The 17,664-nt window shown below is 45.5% G+C and overlaps 1 protein-coding gene across 1 annotated transcript in view; it reads right to left on the minus strand.

The window, feature by feature from the left end:
- Window positions 1–11,390: 11,390 nt before the first annotated feature.
- Window positions 11,391–17,664, minus strand: part of grk3 (G protein-coupled receptor kinase 3) — an 84,381-nt gene continuing 78,107 nt past the window's right edge. The window contains exons 16-21 of the mRNA XM_079256620.1: window positions 17,580–17,646; window positions 14,869–14,964; window positions 14,457–14,619; window positions 14,234–14,370; window positions 12,938–13,051; window positions 11,391–11,953 (exon numbers count right to left, since the gene is read on the minus strand). Of these exons, the coding sequence (XP_079112746.1) occupies window positions 11,792–11,953; window positions 12,938–13,051; window positions 14,234–14,370; window positions 14,457–14,619; window positions 14,869–14,964; window positions 17,580–17,646 (739 nt within the window). The 3' untranslated portion in view covers window positions 11,391–11,791. The remainder of the gene's footprint in view (window positions 11,954–12,937; window positions 13,052–14,233; window positions 14,371–14,456; window positions 14,620–14,868; window positions 14,965–17,579; window positions 17,647–17,664) is intronic.

Here is a 17,664-nt window from a genome sequence, read left to right on the forward strand (position 1 = left end):
CATCGTCCATGTAATCCACTGGAAGACTATCATGAAACTGGATCATGTTCGGTAATCTGAAATCCTTATACTGCCGTCGATGTGCTGGTGTTATGGATTTTTTGAAACGCCTCCACATAGACGGCTTCTCTGGTCTGGATTTCATTATTTCTTCATAAAAGTCTTCTGCAAAATATATTTTCTTCTCGGGAGTCTCTGCTTCTTCACAGACCTCTTCTACACCGTCGGCTGGAAGATCTTCAGCAGGACACGGATCAGTAGAGATGGTGCTGGATTTTTCGGCGTCTATCTCGCTTTTATACTGCCGTAGATGTGCCGGTGTGAGGAACTTCTTGAAACGCCTCCATGCTGAAGGCTTCTCTGGTCTGGATTTCATTCTCTCTTCATAAAAGTCTTCTGCAAAATAAATCTGTTTTGGTGGGACAAATTCTGGCTCCTGGTCAGATTCAGGTCCTTGGTCTTCTAGTGGTTCAGAAACCTCTTTTGGTTCTGAGAGTATTTGAGGCAAGTTTTCTGACGGAACGCTTTCCTGAAGGGCAAGAAGTTCCAGAATTACCTCGAGTTTGTTGACCTTAGATAGATCTTCAGATATCTCATTTTCACTCGGCTGGTTCTTCATAGCAGCTTCATTTACGGCCGTTTCAAAGGCTTCCTTTGGTTCTGAGACCAGTTTGGAGAACGATTCAGATTCTGACAATCCAAGTATTGAAATAATGTTTTCTGAATCAAACAAGTTCTCAGGAAACAGGTCCTGATCTTCTTCAAGTTCTGAAATCGTTTCGGGTATCTGGTTTTCAGAAGTGGATTCTGGTCTTTTCTTTGATGGTTCTTGCTCTGGTGTGTCAGAAACTTCCTTTGGTTCTGGTCCTAATTCTAATTCCATTATTTCAGAGACACTTTGAGGTTCTGACTCTCCACATTGTGAAAAGCTGTTCTCTAAAACAAACAAGCTCTCTGGAAGCTTGACTTTTTCTTCTCTGGGCTCTTGGGTGTTGTTTTCCACACTGGACTTGGGTCTCTTCTTATGTTTGCGCTTTCGTTTCTTTGATGTTTCTTGTTCTGGAGTTTTAGAGACCTCCTTTGGTTCTGGAACCCATTTTGTTTCCTTGCTATGTTCCAACTCAGTGAGACATTCTGACTCTGAATCTCTCCTTTGTAATGAACAATTCTCTAAAACAAGCAAGTTCTCAGAAAAGCTGTGCTTACTTTCTGCAACATCTTGGATTACTTCAGCTATGGCGCTAGCCACGCTGGATTCTGGTGTTTCCAATTCTTTGCGTGGTCCTGGGACCAATTCAGAGAGACTTTGAGGTTCTGACAATTCAAGTATTGAAATAATGTTTTCTGAAACAAACAAGTTCTCAGGAAACTGGTCCTGATCTTCTTCAAGTTCTAGAATCACTTCAGGTATGTGGTTTTCCAAAGTGGATTCTAGCTTTTTCTTATTTTTGCGTCTTCGTCTCTTTGATGTTTTTCGCCGAGGCGTTTCAGCGACCTCCTTTTGTTCTGGTAACAATTCTACTTCATTCTTGCCTGTCAATACTGCAGGATCTTCATGTTCTGACTCTACAAGTGATGAAAATGAAGAAAAGGTGTCCTTAACTTCTGCAAGTTCTGGGGTTACTTCGGGTGTCTTGTTTTCCAAAGTGGATTCTGGTTGTTTCTTTGGTGTTTCTTGCGTTGGTGTTTCAGAAACTACCTCTGGTTCTGGTACCAATTCTATTTCATTGTCACCCATGAATTCAGAGAGACCTCTAGCTTCTGACTCACCAATTTGTGAAAAGATGTTCTCTGAAACAGCCGAGTTCTTCAGAAGGTTGTCTTTGTCTTCTGTGAGTTCTTGGACGTCGTCTTCCACACTGAACTTGGTTCTCTTCTTACGTTTGCGCCTTCGTTTCTTTGATGTTTCTTGAACTGGTGTTCCAGATACCTCCTTTGGTTCTGGTACCAACTCAATTTCACTTTCGTCCACTAGTTCAGAAAAACTTTCTGGTATTAACTCTCCTGAACTTAGTTCCACAAGGAAGGCTTCCACAGCTCCCAAAATTTCTCGTAAGTCTTTCGGGTTGTAGATTTTAACAGTGGATTCTGGACTCTTCTTATTTTTGCGCTTTTGTTTCTTCGATGTAATTTTTCTCACTATGTCATGAGACACATTTGGTTCTTGGACCGATTGTATTTTATTGTTGTCCAATAATTCAGAAAGGATTTCTGGTACGCACTCTTCAAGAGATGAAATAATGTTTCCTGAATTAAGTTCATCAAGGAAGAGTTCCACAGCTGCTAAAGCTTCTTGGAGCACGTTAACATTGTCGTTGTCCATGCTAGAATTGGGTCTTTTCTCAATTTTGCGCCTTTGTTTCTTTGATGTTTCTTGTGACGGAGTTTCCGAGATCGCCTTTGGTTCTTGGACCAATTCTATTTCATCCTTGTCCATTAATTCTGCAAGACCTTCAGGTTCTGACTTGCAAAGTGATGAAATATTTTCTGAACCAAGCAGGTTCTCAGTAAAGGTGTCTTCAACTTCGGCAAGTACTGGCATTTCCTCCGGTAACTTGTTTTCCGAAGTGGATTCTGGTCTTTTCTTATTTTTGTGACGTCTTCTGTTTGATGAAGTTTTAACTGGAATTTCAGAGACCTCTGTTTTATTGTTTTGTTCCAGTTCAGAGAGGCTTTCGGGTTTTGATTCTCTACTTTGCGATGAAGACTTGTCTGAAACAAACAAGTTGTCAGAAAAGGTTTCCTTTTCTTCCTCAACTTCTTGAGCTACTTTAGAAACGTTGTTTGGCAGAGTGGATTCAAGTCTCTTCCTATTTTTGCGACGTCTTTTCATAGATGTAACTTCTTGCCACGGCTCGTCAGAGACATCGCCATCAAGAAGTGCGATTAGGCTCGCATAATCCTGGGATTGCCAGCTTTTAAGCGAGATGTTATCTGGCTCAGGAGTTGCGCTTTGCAGCTCGATGGAGGAAATGTCACTACTTTTCTCATCGCCGCTTTGGTAAGGGTAAATAACAATCCCTTCACAGAAATCATCCTTGATTTCTGCTTCTAAGATGTCACTCCAAAGTTTACCTGAACAGCTTTCAAGTTGACTCATTTTGCTGGTTGGTCTTTCGGTGCTGGTTAAAACCTTGTTTTCAGCTGGGATGTCCATATCACAATGTGAAATGAATTTGTTGTTGCTTGCTGAATGCTCGCGATGTGTTTGCAATAAACTCACCGTGATCTCAGATCCAGAGATAACAACTGAAAGACTTTCGGGTCTTGATTCTCCAATTTGCGATGAAGACTTGTCTGAAACAAACAAGTTGTCAGAAAAGGTTTCCTTTTCTTCCTCAACTTCTTGAGCTACTTTAGAAAAGTTGTTTGCCAGAGTGGATTCGAGTCGCTTCCTATTTTTGCGACGTCTTTTCATAGATGTAACTTCTTGCCATGGCTCGTCAGAGACATCGCCATCAAGAAGTGCGATTAGGCTCGCATACTCCTGGGATTGCCAGCTTTTAAGCGAGATGTTATCTGGCTCAGGAGTTGCGCTTTGCAGCTCGATGGAGGAAATGTCACTACTTTTCTCATCGCCGCTTTGGTAAGGGTAAATAACAATCCCTTCACAGAAATCATCCTTGATTTCTGCTTCTACGATGTCACTCCAAAGTTTACCTGAACAGCTTTCAAGTTGACTCATTTCGCTGCTTGGTCTTTCGGTGCTGGTTAAAACCTTGTTTTCAACTGGGATGTCCATATCACAATGTGAAATGAATTTGTTGTTGCTTGCTGAATGCTCGCGATGCGTTTGCAATAAACTCAACTCAGATCCAGAGATAAGAACTGAATGGAAGGGAAACTTTTGGTTCCGGCTTTTATAATCTCCTTTAATGTCATGTGATGTCATGAAGATATCTTTGCTTTAATGTTTAAGCCCCTCCCAATAGAATGTGCTTGGATCACCATGGTAACCAGTTACACAGCTGGTGCTTCTTTCTGGCAGATTGCGTAACAGACATTGTGTTTTGTTTTACAGCATGTTTATTCATTTTCTGTTCAGTTATGTATGTACCTTTAAAAAAAATAGTTTAAAAATAATTTAGGTTATATTGAATGGAGACAAATCTTCATTATTCCACTGAAGGAAAATCATAGCACCATAGTGTATAAAATCACCACAATGTCTATAATACATACACATACATATATATATATATATATATATATATATATATATATATATATATATATATATATATATATATATATATATATATACATATATATGTGTGTGTGTGTTTACACGTATAGTTTTTTACTTATTTATTTATATTTTAAAAAGGAATAAAATAATTTCCCTGAATTTCTGTTTCCTGTGCAATACATAACATACAGTTCAGTAACTCATACAGATTCTAAAGCTCCCTCAAATACAAGGACACTGTTCCAAAAGCTTCATCTAAGGCTCTGTTTAACAAATAGGTTACTTGGGGAAACTTCAATGGGTACATAAAGAAAATAAATATTAATTAATTACATATATTATATATATATATATAATTTACCCCTCCCTGAGCCGTCACCTTATCGTGGTGGAGGGGTTTGTGCGTCCCAAAGATCCTAGCACCTATGTTGTCTGGGGCTTTATACCCCTGGTAGGGTCACCAATGGCAAACAGGTGTCTAGGGGAGGGACCAGACCAAGCACGACTCAAAGACCTCTATGACGACGACAAACCTGGGCATAAATGTTCCCTTGCCCAGACGCGGGTTACCGGGACCCCCCTCTGGAGTCAGGCCTGGAGGTGGGGTACGAGAGCGAGTGTCTGGTGGCCAGACCTTCGCCCATGGGGCCCGGTCGGGCTCAGCCCGAAAGGGTTACATGGGCCCCACCTCCCGTGGGCTCACCATCTGCGGGAGGAGCCGTGGGGGTCGGGTGCAATGTGAGCTGGGCGGCAGCAAGGGGCGGGGACCCTGGCGGTCCAATCCCCGGCTGCAGAAGCTGACTCTAGGGACGTGGAATGTCACCTCTCTGGTGGGGAAGGAGCCTGAGCTTGTGGGCGAGGTTGAGCGGTTCCAGCTACATATAGTTGGACTCACCCCCACGCATGGCTTGGGCTCTGGAACCAGTACCCTCGAGAGGGGCTGGACTTTCTTCCACTCTGGAGTTGCTCATGGGGACAGGAACTGAGAAGGTGTGGGCATTCTGATCGGCCCCCAGCTTGGTGCCTGCACGTTGGGGTTTACCCCAGTGGATGAAAGGGTAGTTACCCTCCGCCTTCGGGTGGGGGGACGGGTCCTGACTGTTGTCTGTGCTTATGCGCCGAACAGCAGTTCAGAGTACCCACCCTTTCTGGAGTCCTTGGAGGGAGTGCTGGAGGGTGCTCCTTCTGGGGACTCCATAGTTCTGCTGGGGGACTTCAATGCTCACGTGGGCAATGACAGTGAGACCTGGAGGGGAGTGATTGGGAGGCATGGTCCCCCCCCTCTGAACCCAAATGGTGTTTTGATATTGGACTTCTGTGCTCATCATGGATTGTCCATAACGAACACCATGTTCGAACATAAGAGTGTCCATATTTACACCTGGCACAAGGATTCCCTGGGCCGCAGTTTGATGATCGATTTTGTAGTTGTATCATCGGACCTGCGGCCACATGCCTTGGACACTCGGGTGAAGAGGGGGGCGGTGGTGAGTTGGCTCAGATGGTGGGGGAGGAAGCCGGTCAGATCTGGTAGGCCCAAACGTGTTGTGAGGGTCTGCTGGGAATGTCTGGCTGAGTCCCCCGTCAGAGCGAGCTTCAACTCCCACCTTCAGCAGAGCTTCAACCATGTCCCTAGTGAGGTGGGGGACATGGGCTGAATGGGCTGTGTTCCGTGCCTCTATTGCTGAGGCGGCCAGCCGGAGCTGTGGCTGTAAGGTCATTGGTGCCTGTCGTGGCGGTAATCCCAGGACTCGTTGGTGGACTCCAGCAGTGAGGGATGCCGTCAAGCTGAAGAAGGAGTCCTATTGGCCTTCTTGGCCTGTGGGACTCCGGAGGCAGCTGATGGGTACCGACAGGCTAAGCGGCATGCAGCTTCGGCTGTTGACAAGGCAAAAACTCGGGCATGGGAGGAGTTCGGTGAGGCCATGGAGAAAGACTTCTGGACGACTTCGAGGAGATTCTGGTCCAACATCCGGCGGCTGAGGAGGGGGAAGCAGTGCTCCATCAATACTGTGTACAGTGGAGGTGGGGAGCTGCTGACCTCAACTCGGGACGTAGTGGGTCGGTGGAGGGAATACTTCGAAGACCTCCTCAATCCTACCAACACGTCTTCTGATGAGGAAGCAGAGCTGGGGGACTCAGGGGTGGACTCTCCTATCTATGGGGCTGAAGTCGCTGAGGTGGTCAAAAAGCTCCTTGGCGGCAAGGCCCCGGGGGTGGATGAGATCCGTCCAGAGTTCCTTAAGGCTCTGGATGCTGTGGGGCTATCCTGGCTGACATGTCTCTGCAGCATCGCGTGGACATCGGGGGCAGTGCTGCTGGATTGGCAGACTGGGGTGGTGGTCCCCCTTTTTAAGAAGGGAGACCGGAGGGTGTGTTCCAATTACAGGGGAATCACACTCCTCAGCCTCCCTGGTAAGGTCTATTCAGGGGTCCTGGAGAGGAGGATCTGCCGGATAGTCAAATCTCGGATTGAGGAGGAGGAGTGCGGTTTTTGTCCTGGTCGCGGAACAGTGGACCAGCTCTATACACTCTTTGGGGTCCTGGAGGGGACATGGGAGTTAGCCCAACCAGTCTACATGTGCTTTGTGGACCTGGAGAAGGCATTCAACCATGTCCCCCAGGGGCTCCTGTGGAGGGTACTCCGGGAGTATGGGGTACCGGACTCCCTTGTGCGAGCTGTCCGGTCCCTGTACGACAGGTGTCAGAGCTTGGTCTGCATTGCCGGCAGTAAGTCGGGTTCGTTTCCGGTGAGGGTTGGACTCCGCCAAGGCTGCCCTTTATCACCGATTCTGTTCATAACTTATATGGACAGAATTTCTAGGTGCAGCCGAGGTGTTGAGGGGATCCGGCTTGGTGGCTTAAGGATTGGGTCTCTGCTTTTTGCAGATGACGTGGTCCTGTTGGCTTCATCTGGTCGTGATCTCCAGCTCTCACCTGAGCAATTCGGGGTCTTGTTCACGAGTGAGGGAAGGATGGAGCGCAAGATCAACAGACGGATCGGTGCGGCGTCTGCAGTAATGCGAACTCTGCGCCGGTCTGTCATGGTGAAGAAGGAGCTGAGCCAGAAGGCGAAGCTCTCGATTTACCAGTCGATCTACATTCCTACCTTCACCTATGGTCATGAGCTGTGGGTCGTGACTGAAAGAACAAGATCTCGTATCCAGGCGGCTGAAATGAGTTTCCTGCGCAGGGTGGCCGGGCTCTCCCTTAGAGACAGGGTGAGGAGCTCGGTCATCCAGGAGGAGATCAGTGTAGAGCCGCTGCTCCTTCGCATTGAGAGGAACCAGTTGAGGTGGGTCGGGCATCTAGTCAGGATCCCTCCTGGACCTCCCTGGTGAGGTGTTCCAGGCACGTCCCTCTGGGTGAAGACCCCGGGGAAGACCCAGGACACGCTGGAGGGATTATATCTCTCGGCTGGCCTGGGAACGCTTCGGGATCCCCTCCGCAGAGTTGGCAAATGTGGAGAGGGAAGTCTGGGCTTCCTTGCTTAGGCTGCTGCCCCCGCGACCTGACCCCGGATAAGCAACATGAAGAGGAGACGAGACATAATAATTTAAAACAATGTGGAACTTCTGTCAGGACATGATTTCCTTGTACACCAATAACACTGATGCACACATCATTGCAATTGGATCAGCAGGGCTGGATGATAAAGTATTGATAAAAGAAACAAAAATTCATATTGAGATGCAAATCATTTTTAAAAGATTTGAAAAGGCATATTTTAAGTGAAACCATGGCCAATTTATGCTGTTGCGTAGGACTGTGCATCACTGGTCCCACAATTTGATTCGACGACAACTATGTTATCGATTCAACAATGCATCGCGATGTACATTGCTACTTTCTTCATCACTGAATACAAGCCGTCAGATCATTCCGGCCTTTCTAATTATGTCTGAAAACAGTCTTAATGTTCTGATATTAACATCATATTGACAAAGCTGCTAGTTGGTATTAAAGTAGCTACACCATGAAAACGTGGAGAAAAAGATCAACCAGTCTGGTTGTGTATAGGAAGATTAAGATGGATTAAGCGAGATGCTTTCTCTTCATCAAGCCGAGACTGACCCCGAAATGCAGCTAGACACACAAGGGTCCAGTCTACTTTCACTTACAGATGTTAAACCAGAACTGATCCACTTAAAACCACCAAGTTCCACATGCTGCTCCCAAAAAAAAAAAAAAAAAACAAACAACAACTTACCTTTCCTTTCAAGCACCTGTCTGAACTTCCTGCACCAATTCCCACTTGGAGATCCAGATTATTCATGTTAACATGTTTTCTCATGTCTTTCTAATGTGATCTGTTATCACAGCCATGTTTGAGGAAACAATCATTTACACGGGTGTCAAACTCCAGTCTTCAATGACCAGTATCTGACTGGTTTATGTTGCGTCCCTGCACCAACACACTGGATTCAAATCAAATGGATCCAGCAGCTTCTTGCCAACCTGTTCCTTCATTCTGGTCAGATGTGTTGGAGCATGGAGACGACTAAAACCTGCAGGATACTGGTCCTGGTGGACTGGAGTTTGACACCTGTGGTTGAAAACCTTAAAAATGTCAGAAAGAACCAGAAAACCAAACGAGACGTGACAGGAGGCAACACGGAAAAAGGATTTTTATTCATGAACTGTTTTTACAAGCAGTCCAACACGCAACTTTCTACCTGTCAAAAACAAATAAAACCAAAAAAAAAAATTCATTGGAATAAAATAAACTTTTTATTTCAATAATCACTGAATAATATTACCAATCAGTTTTTATCATGACCTTAATTTCCATAACCCAAAGCAGTAGTATTTGTGGTGTCTGAAGACAAAGAAGAGTTTGTGATGGGCGTAAACCGAAGGATTTTCTACAGCGAGCTGTTGGCCGCCCGCTCGGACGCGCGGAGAGGCGACGGAGCCACGGGGCCCTTCCCTCGCACGCAATAAATATGAAAGAGCAAAGAGTCCGGTATTTAAAGAAAAATAATCATCTGGAACTCGCAGGAACAATATCTCTAGTAAGTCTTTATGTGCAAGAGTCGAGCTGAAGTCTTCACCACAAACAGTTTAACTCACATCAACAGCGCGACCTCCCCTCAACAATTCATTTAGTTTTCTACATTAAATCTTTTAAATAAACCTAGAGCGTTTGTCATTTCATATACACATATATTTATATATACTTAGATTTTTTTTTCCTATATGCCATCCTTTTTAAGTTGTGTCGAGCGCGTGTGAGCAGAGAATGTGTGTGACAAAAATAAAGTCCACTGGATGAGCGTACGAGGCGTTAATGCGGCTCACGTATCGCTCACACACTCACATGACATACACACAGTGTGAAAGAAAAAAGAAAAAAAAAAACTCTCAGGAACGAGTACAGGGAGGGTGGCGCGTGTCCGGTCTCCATGGCAACACGGTGGGCAGCCAGAGCCGTTGCGCACGTTTGGTCACAGTTTTTTCTTTTCTTTTTTTGTTTTTATTTTTTTTTGTTTATTTTTTATTTGGTGTTTTTTTCCTTTGTACCCTTCACCAGAACTTCCACCGTAAAGTTCACGTGTGAATTCATGTTGGCGGTGCAAAGCATCCCGGCGGTCCCGCTCACTCACAAACAGTTATTTGGCACATTGAACAACTATTAAGTAACACATTGGGCTAAAAAGGTGCAATAACATAAATTTCAATGAAAACAATAAAAAAAAAAAAAAAAAAAAAAAAATTGGTTTACAAAAATAAAAAGACACCTTAAGAGGTGGCAAAATTTCTCTATAAGACAATAAAAATCTTCCCCCTGACTGCTTAAAGGCTACAAAGAAAATAAAAACAATCACAATGCACCCTAATCAACCCTTTTCCTACTGAAGGTCTCACATCACAGCTCCGGAAATGCAATGGACGTCACAGACGAGGACACTGTACTGCATGAGAAATAAAAAGCCCTGAAGAGATCTGAATCCTCCCATCACTTCGTGTCCTTCAGACAAAACTTCCAACACCGTAAACCGTTAAAAACTTTACGCCTCATCTGAACTGTGTCGGAGAAAGTCCACCGGAAAGAACGGCTTCTTAAACGATCAGAAAACGATCTGTAATTTAAACTACTTTAATAAAAATCAAGCTGGATTTCTTCCAGATTTATGTCTGCAGATGTGTCCTCACCGGACAGTAAACCTGCTCCAACCTGGACCGGAACCGGCCTCTGCTTTGGTTCCATCGCTCGGCTGCAGCTTCTCAAACCTTTCTGCAACGTTGTTGGATTGTTTTCAGCATTTTTCTGATATTTCGGTGCCAAATTATTTAGAATCAGCAGATGTGCAGCTGACTGGTCGTAAGAAGCAGGGGGTTCTGGGAAATGTAGGCAATAAAACCTGAACTGTAAGCAGTTTGAGGCTAGTGGGGGGAGGGGGGGGTTTGATTGATCTGCTCCTCTTCCTCCGTGGCTGACTCTGTAAACCTGCCGGATGATTAGGATGATGATGAAAAATGTCTGACACAGTCCAGCGGAGGCAACGCAACACTGAAAGCTGTCTGACTCCTGCCCGTCCAATTCACACAATCACCCCCCCCCCCCCCCCCCCCCCCCCCCCCCACCTGCTAGAAAAACCCTCCCCCTCCCCCACCCTGAAAGCCCAGACAGACAGACGTCCCCGACGATGCAAGCACACTGGACTAAAACACTGGAGATGCACAGAGAGAAAGAGTCGCTTATATACAGTCAGGAGTCCCATCCCCCCCCCCAACAATACTTCGCAAGCCTTCATACACAATAGTTACACCGTTGTCCATGGTTACCAGTCCCCAGGTACACTGGTCTTCATGGTTCCCATAGCAACCGGCTGCTGTTTGACAGCCAATGGAATCTCAGTCTCCATGGTAACTGGCTGCGAGGGGGCCAATCAGAAAGTCGGCGGTCCTTCCTGTTTTTGTCTTTCCTGGGCTGGAATGATGGGCTGCCGCCCACAAGCAGCCGCTCAGGTGACTCAAGTAAAACATCCACGTTGGCACTTTATGCACTTCAGTTACGAGGGGGGGGGGCGCGGCAGGAAGAGTTCGGGTTGGGGGAGGAGGGGGAGGGGGTGAGCAGCAGTTTTTAAGTGTGTTTTTGTCTTTACATTCCCTGCTGAAGCCCGGCCTCATCTGCATCGCCTCAGAGAGGATGAGGAGCTCTGTTGCCGGTCGGACCCTTCAGAGATCCCATCATCTTATTCCAACGGGGGGGTGCGACAATGTGAAAGTCAGGAGAGGGGGGGAGGAGTCAGAGGACCAGGCGCCACATCCATGCAGAAGTTCTTCACATGCTGAATCCTCCCAAAAGTTTCTCTCTGTGACCGGCAGGATGACAACCAGAAAAATAAATCACTCAATCTCTTCTGATTGGTCGTCGTGTTGAGTGCGTGTGTTGAAAGGGGTGGGGAAGGAGGGGGGAGGGGGAGGCAAGAGGTTGGCGGGTCCGTACACACACTGCGAGGTGTCATAGCAGGTCTGGGAAAATGTCTTGAGGTGATGAGGTGCGCAGTGTGTGTGTGTCGAGCTGTGTCTATTTGCGTTTGTGTAATTATATTTATATATATTTATATTTATATAAATGTGTGTGCGCTCGTGTTTTCACAGGCCGTTGCTGTTGCGGTGTGTGAGTGGAGGTTTAGAGAGCTCCACCACGCCGGCTCGGCCTTTCCCGATGACTTTGGGGGCTCGGCGCAGCAACTTCTGGGCTTCTGTGAACGCCTCGGTCAGCTCCTTTTTCCACTGCACGAACTCCGGGTCGCTCTGCGGACAGAACAAAGACGTCAGCATCACACCTCGCTTCCACCACGCCGCTAAGACACCACAACACACAGAGCCACGCGGGCTGCTTCATTTTGACAAAAGTCAAAATCACGGTTATTCAGACTGAAATTGAGATCTCGATTATTTCACACAATTATCCAGTATTTTTAACCAACGCTGCGTGTCGTGGTGTTCTAGACTCCGTGTTGTACATTATAACCGTCTAATGGACGGTTCCGAGTTGTTTCATCCACTTTTACCGCTTATATAGGAACTATTTTACGTTGGCCTGGATGTACGTTTTATACCAAACAACCGCTGTCAGGCTGCAGCGCGTTTCTCTCATTCACCTGTTAAAAGACGGCTGATCTGAACCAGCTGGTTAACGCGTTGCTATGGTAACACCCCGTAACGGAGGGATATTACAGTGTTTAACTGGCCGAACTATGTATAGGAAAATAATGCAGCCAGTTGTCACTGACAATGGTATAAACTATGTTTAGGTGAACTTCCACAACCTACTGCAGTTATTCTACATTGACCTGCAGCCGGAGCCGACTGAGACTGGCCGCCTGGGAGTGCTTTAGGACGGGAGAGGCTCCCGCTGCTCCTTCCTTACAGTAACTGCAGAACAATATGTGCCTTCAAGTCAGTCGCCAAAACACCAGAAAAGTCTCCAATAACTCCAGTAAAAGCTGCTAGATTTGTCACTTTTAACAAAAAAAGTCTCCAGATTTAGCGAGAAAGTCTCCAAGTTGGCAACAGTGTCTGAATGAAAGCAAAGCGGCTGTGGGAGGAGTTTACAGCACAGCGCTGCAACGCCAGAGACGCTCGATTAGCAGCTGAAGACAGCAGGAGAGGAAACTGCAGAGAGAAAAATAATCACACCCTTTTATTTTTATCATCGTTGAAAACCCAGATCGTAGTTGAGATTAAAATCCGATTAATCGTCCAGCCTTAGCGTCCACCACACCGAGCTCGTACCTCACACTGCAGAACAAACTGCTTCCCTCCTTTGATGCGCAGCAGGATGCATTTCTTGTCTTTAATCTGCGTCTCCTCCACCGTCACGATCTGCTCCATCGTCAGCAGGTTTTGCTGTAAAGAAACCAGCAAACATCAAGTCAAACACAAAGGGGGTTGGATGGGGAGGAAGAAGGATCAAGCCTTAGCTGAAGGACTACTGCAAATACTGTCAGCTAAGCCAGTCCCCGTGCTGGTCTGGAGACAGCTTTAGAGCCAGATGTCAGATGGGAAAACTGGTTCCAGAGCAGCACTGGGTCTCTGCAGGATTACAGGACCAACCAGGACCATCAACACTTGGATAATACTGGAACATCAAGCTGCAGGAGAAACCATTCTGAGGGGGAGAGACTCTGGACTGGCAGCTCGGATCTGAATCTGGTGATTTTTTCCTCAGGGGTGATTCTACAAGGCGACGATCTCAAAGGATCATTCAGGTAAACGCAAGGAGAGTTATTATAAACACTAATCAACCTGTTTGGCTGGAAAAACCAGCTGTAAAGCTGCGTGTCCCCGCCGTAGGATGCTGCAGGGCAGCAACAGCATCAGGAAGGCACACGGTTAATGTCACCACGCCATCAAACCAAGTCAGAAGCAACCAGTTCTACAGTCACACACTTATGTAGAGTAGCTTCAACGTGTCAAACTGATTCATGTTGAACGTTAATAATATAATATAACAAAGTTCTTCAACAGAATTCCTCAAGTTTAACTCAGAAAGCAGTCTGACAGACGTTGATGGGCTTCTAAATCCGATACAGACGTCTGGAAACCGTCCGCGCAGGACAAAACAGGACAAACACTGAAACAAACACCACTTGCTTTAGTTGAAACTTGATGAAACCACATGAAAGGAAGTTAAATCCGTTTATCTTTGAGATTTTCCAGAGAATTTAACTATTTGTATTTGTTTACATTCCTGTTTCCATGGAAACTCCTGCCTAGTGACATCACAGATAATCTATCCAATCCAAGACCTTGCTGCACGTTTGACTGGTCGCTGAGCCGCAGCAACGCCTTCATCTACCTGCAGCGGGAAGAGGAGGGGGGGCGACTACAGCTCTAAACGTCTCGTGGACGTGGACAGCAGGGACCGTGTGGAGACACTCACCCCTTCTTTCTGCTTTCTAAAATGTCTGAGCCACTTCTCCTTCAGTGGTGAGTGGGGACAGACAGACAGACGGATGTTCACACACTGACAGAACAACGCCGCTTCAGGACAGACAGACTCACATGGAGGCGTACGTGCAGACTCACCCGCGACTCGCCCTCCCCTCTCCACTCCACCCGGTTGGGGAACAGGTAGAAGTAGCGGCGCTGCCACTGCGTGAGGAACGGGTTCCCCAGCTTCAGCATGTAGCCGTGCATGATGCAGTCCTTCCCCAAGGCGTAGTCTGAACACACACACACACACGCGCAGTCAGAACATCTGCAGCCCAGAACGGGAGCGTTTCTCAGACCGTAGCAGAGCGTTCTTTACCCTCCTCGTGGCCCAGCTGCTTGTTCTTGGCCCTCTTTCGAGCCTCGATCTTGTCGGTGTCCGAGTTGACCGCCTCGTAGACCGTCTCCGCCACTTCCTGCTGCCAGCGCTCCGATATGACCAGAGGGAAGTTCTTGTACAGCTCCTGGTCGCTGTCCAGCAGCTGACAGACAGAACGGTGACACTAAAGCTCAGAGTTTCGGCTCATTGTTTTCTGCAGCAGCACGACCGTCCTGTTTTCCCAGGAAAACTCTGCAACATTCCTGCAGCTTCATGCCGCTGCGGTAAAACGTTCTCTCTCATGTTGGATAAAAACATTTCTATCAGGATGATGCTGAAATCTTCCTCCAGAGGGTCGAAACTCACGCCGGATTCTCTGTGTATTATATAAACATGTCAGAGGTTGCTTTACCTTGATGCCCTTGGTGTCCTCCTCATCAAAGGAGCCGATGTCAAAAGCATCGGCAGCGTTGACTTCCCCCCTGGGAGGGATCAGAGGAGGAGAGTACTGCGGGGGGAGAGCAGAGACGGCCGTCAGAAACACTGATGGAGGAGGAGACGGGAGTGTGAGCATAGCAAGGCGACAGTCCCACAGCAACGCTTCCCTGGAGTGATGTGGTAACCATAGCAACAGCAACTGCAATGAAGTAATGAGTAACACAGCTCCGTGCAGCCGCTTTGAAGCGAGAATCATGACTGGACCCGAGCTGAGCTGCAGAAACATGATTTGAAACATTTTCAGTCCAAAAGCAGCCTTCACATTTCAGAAGCTGCTTCAGAATCTGTGAAGGAAGCTCAGCTCTCATCTTAGACACTCCCTGATCGCACACTGGACCTGCAGGAACCCCCACAGGAGACAGCGTGACGCTGGGAATGCAGACGCAACCAGCAGGGCTGTTAAGATGCATCTGGAGGGAAATAAAGATGCTCATTTTATTCATAAAACACAGTTAAAACATCGTGACTGCAACTGAATCAGACCAGGAGAATCATCATCTCCTTCTTCAGATCTGCAAACATCTGAGATTATTCGGCCTCAGTGTCAAAGATGGTGCAAAAGGAAGTAAAAGGTTCTCAGACAGGGTGGAGACAGACCATTTACAGCCTTAACAACCAGTCATTAAATATGAAAATCAGCCCATAATGAACAGGAGGTCACTGCAGGGACGCCACCGGTGCGATACGACCACGTTTTCCTGGTTCTGTTACAACTAACAGCAACACATAAACAGGGAGGAGAACTTCCTCCAAGCTGCACACAGATAACAGCAGTCAGGCTCATTTCTGATCATCCAGCTGTGATTATTTCTGTCTAGTTTTTATTTGGATTATAGAAATCAACGTGCTTTCATGTCACCTACAGTCTGCTTTATTTCTACAGTCATACCTGCATATCAGTGGTGGAAAAAACTGAAACTGTAAAGACAAAAAAAACCGTAGAAGAAGAAAAAAGGCCAGGGTGTAGCCCTGAGGAACTCCACGTCTAGTTTCCAGTTTAAAAGCTACTAAAGACGGACATTTATAAACCTATGCAGCAGGTGGGGGGTGGCTGAATCCCCTCCCCACAAATAACAGCAAATTTTTGTTAAAACAAGACCAAACTATTTGAAATAAAGACTTAATCTGCATATAAGCAGCAAACAGAGCCTTCAAATCTTTAAATAATCTCACAGCTGCTGGATGTTTACCCATTTTATCTGGTTAAAGCATAAAATCAAATCAAATAAAATCAAGTAAAATAAAATAAGTTGAGAACAAAAAAAAAAGAAAAAGTTGTTTTAACTCAGGTAATCATATTTTAGCTAGTGAAACTTGGTGCACATGATTGGTAGAAAAGTGAAAATATTCATGTCAAATAACTGTAATTTCCGTGGCAACATGGAGGAAAACACAGATTTTTAGTTTCAGACTCCAAAAAAAATATTTGACTAAACACAATTTCTGAAAATGACCAGCAACGATGAAGCACAAAGTAGATCAGTAGTTACTTCTAATCCTTCAAACCAGACATCTACAAAAAAAAACACCTTCGTGTTTTTAGAAAACCTAAACAAATGACTTAAATATTAATTTATTGATATTTTATTACACTAATAATTCATCCAATATGTTTAAAGTCATTCAAGTAAATAAAAGTAACATTAAAACAAATTATTTCACTGTGTAATTACTGCATGCTACCTGGCTTGCTGTGAATCATAAAGTAATTTAAACGGTCGCTGCGGCAACAGACGGCGAATTCTGATTGGTTAACTTAAAAGATCCACAGAGTCGAGTGAAATGATTTATTTTATCTACATGTTTAATAACTACAGCTGTTAGTTTCAGTGATGAAAAAGAAATAAACCAAAGAGATGGAGGAATGGAAATAATTAAACACCTCAACGTTAGCCCCGCCCACCTGCTTTGATGGGTGACGCTGACACATGGAGTTAATTCACGATGTGCTGATGTATGGAATCAGATTTGTTTCAGAATCTCCAAGCAAAACTTTTTAAAACTCAACACTTAAAACCAAAACTTTCTAAAAACTTAAATAAAATAATCACGAAAACTATTAGGCTTTTATTTGGTTAAATTGAGTAGTTTCGCTTGCAGTTTCCTCATCCTCTTTCTCTCTTCTCGCTATTTTGGTTGCGATTCACAGTCTTTGGTTTTGATTCTCGATTGTTTGGTTTAATTTCTGACACAAACCTTTCATGGGTGGGCTCTTTCAGGGGCGCATTCTGATTGGCTGATGAGTTTTGGAGTGACACAGCTGTAACCCAATGAGATGCAAACAAAACTACTCAATTTAACTAAATAAATGCATAATAGTTTTCATGATAATTGATCATTTTTGATTTTGAGATAATTTATTTTACTTAAGTTTTGGTTTTAATTGTTGTTTTTTGCTTGAGTTTTAAAAAGTTTTGCTTGGAGATTCTGAAACAAATCTGATTCCATACTGCTGTAGCTTGGAGGCCGTAAAATCACTACGTCTATTTCCAATTTTAAACAATCAATAATAAATGTAATTTACTGGACTAATGGGGCCACATCCCCCTCTGCAGACTACTCCCTTCATTCTGTGTAAATGATCCATCTTATTCACTGGAAGCAGCAGGAAGGAAGCCGACTCACCTTCTGCAAGTAAACCTGCTGCCAGTCGATGCCTTTGAAGAACTGATGCTCCTTCACCTCTGCAGCTCTGCAGGACACACACACA

The sequence above is a fragment of the Telmatherina bonti genome (assembly GCF_933228915.1).
Source record: "Telmatherina bonti genome assembly, chromosome: 17".
Classification (NCBI taxonomy): Eukaryota; Metazoa; Chordata; class Actinopteri; order Atheriniformes; family Telmatherinidae; genus Telmatherina; species Telmatherina bonti.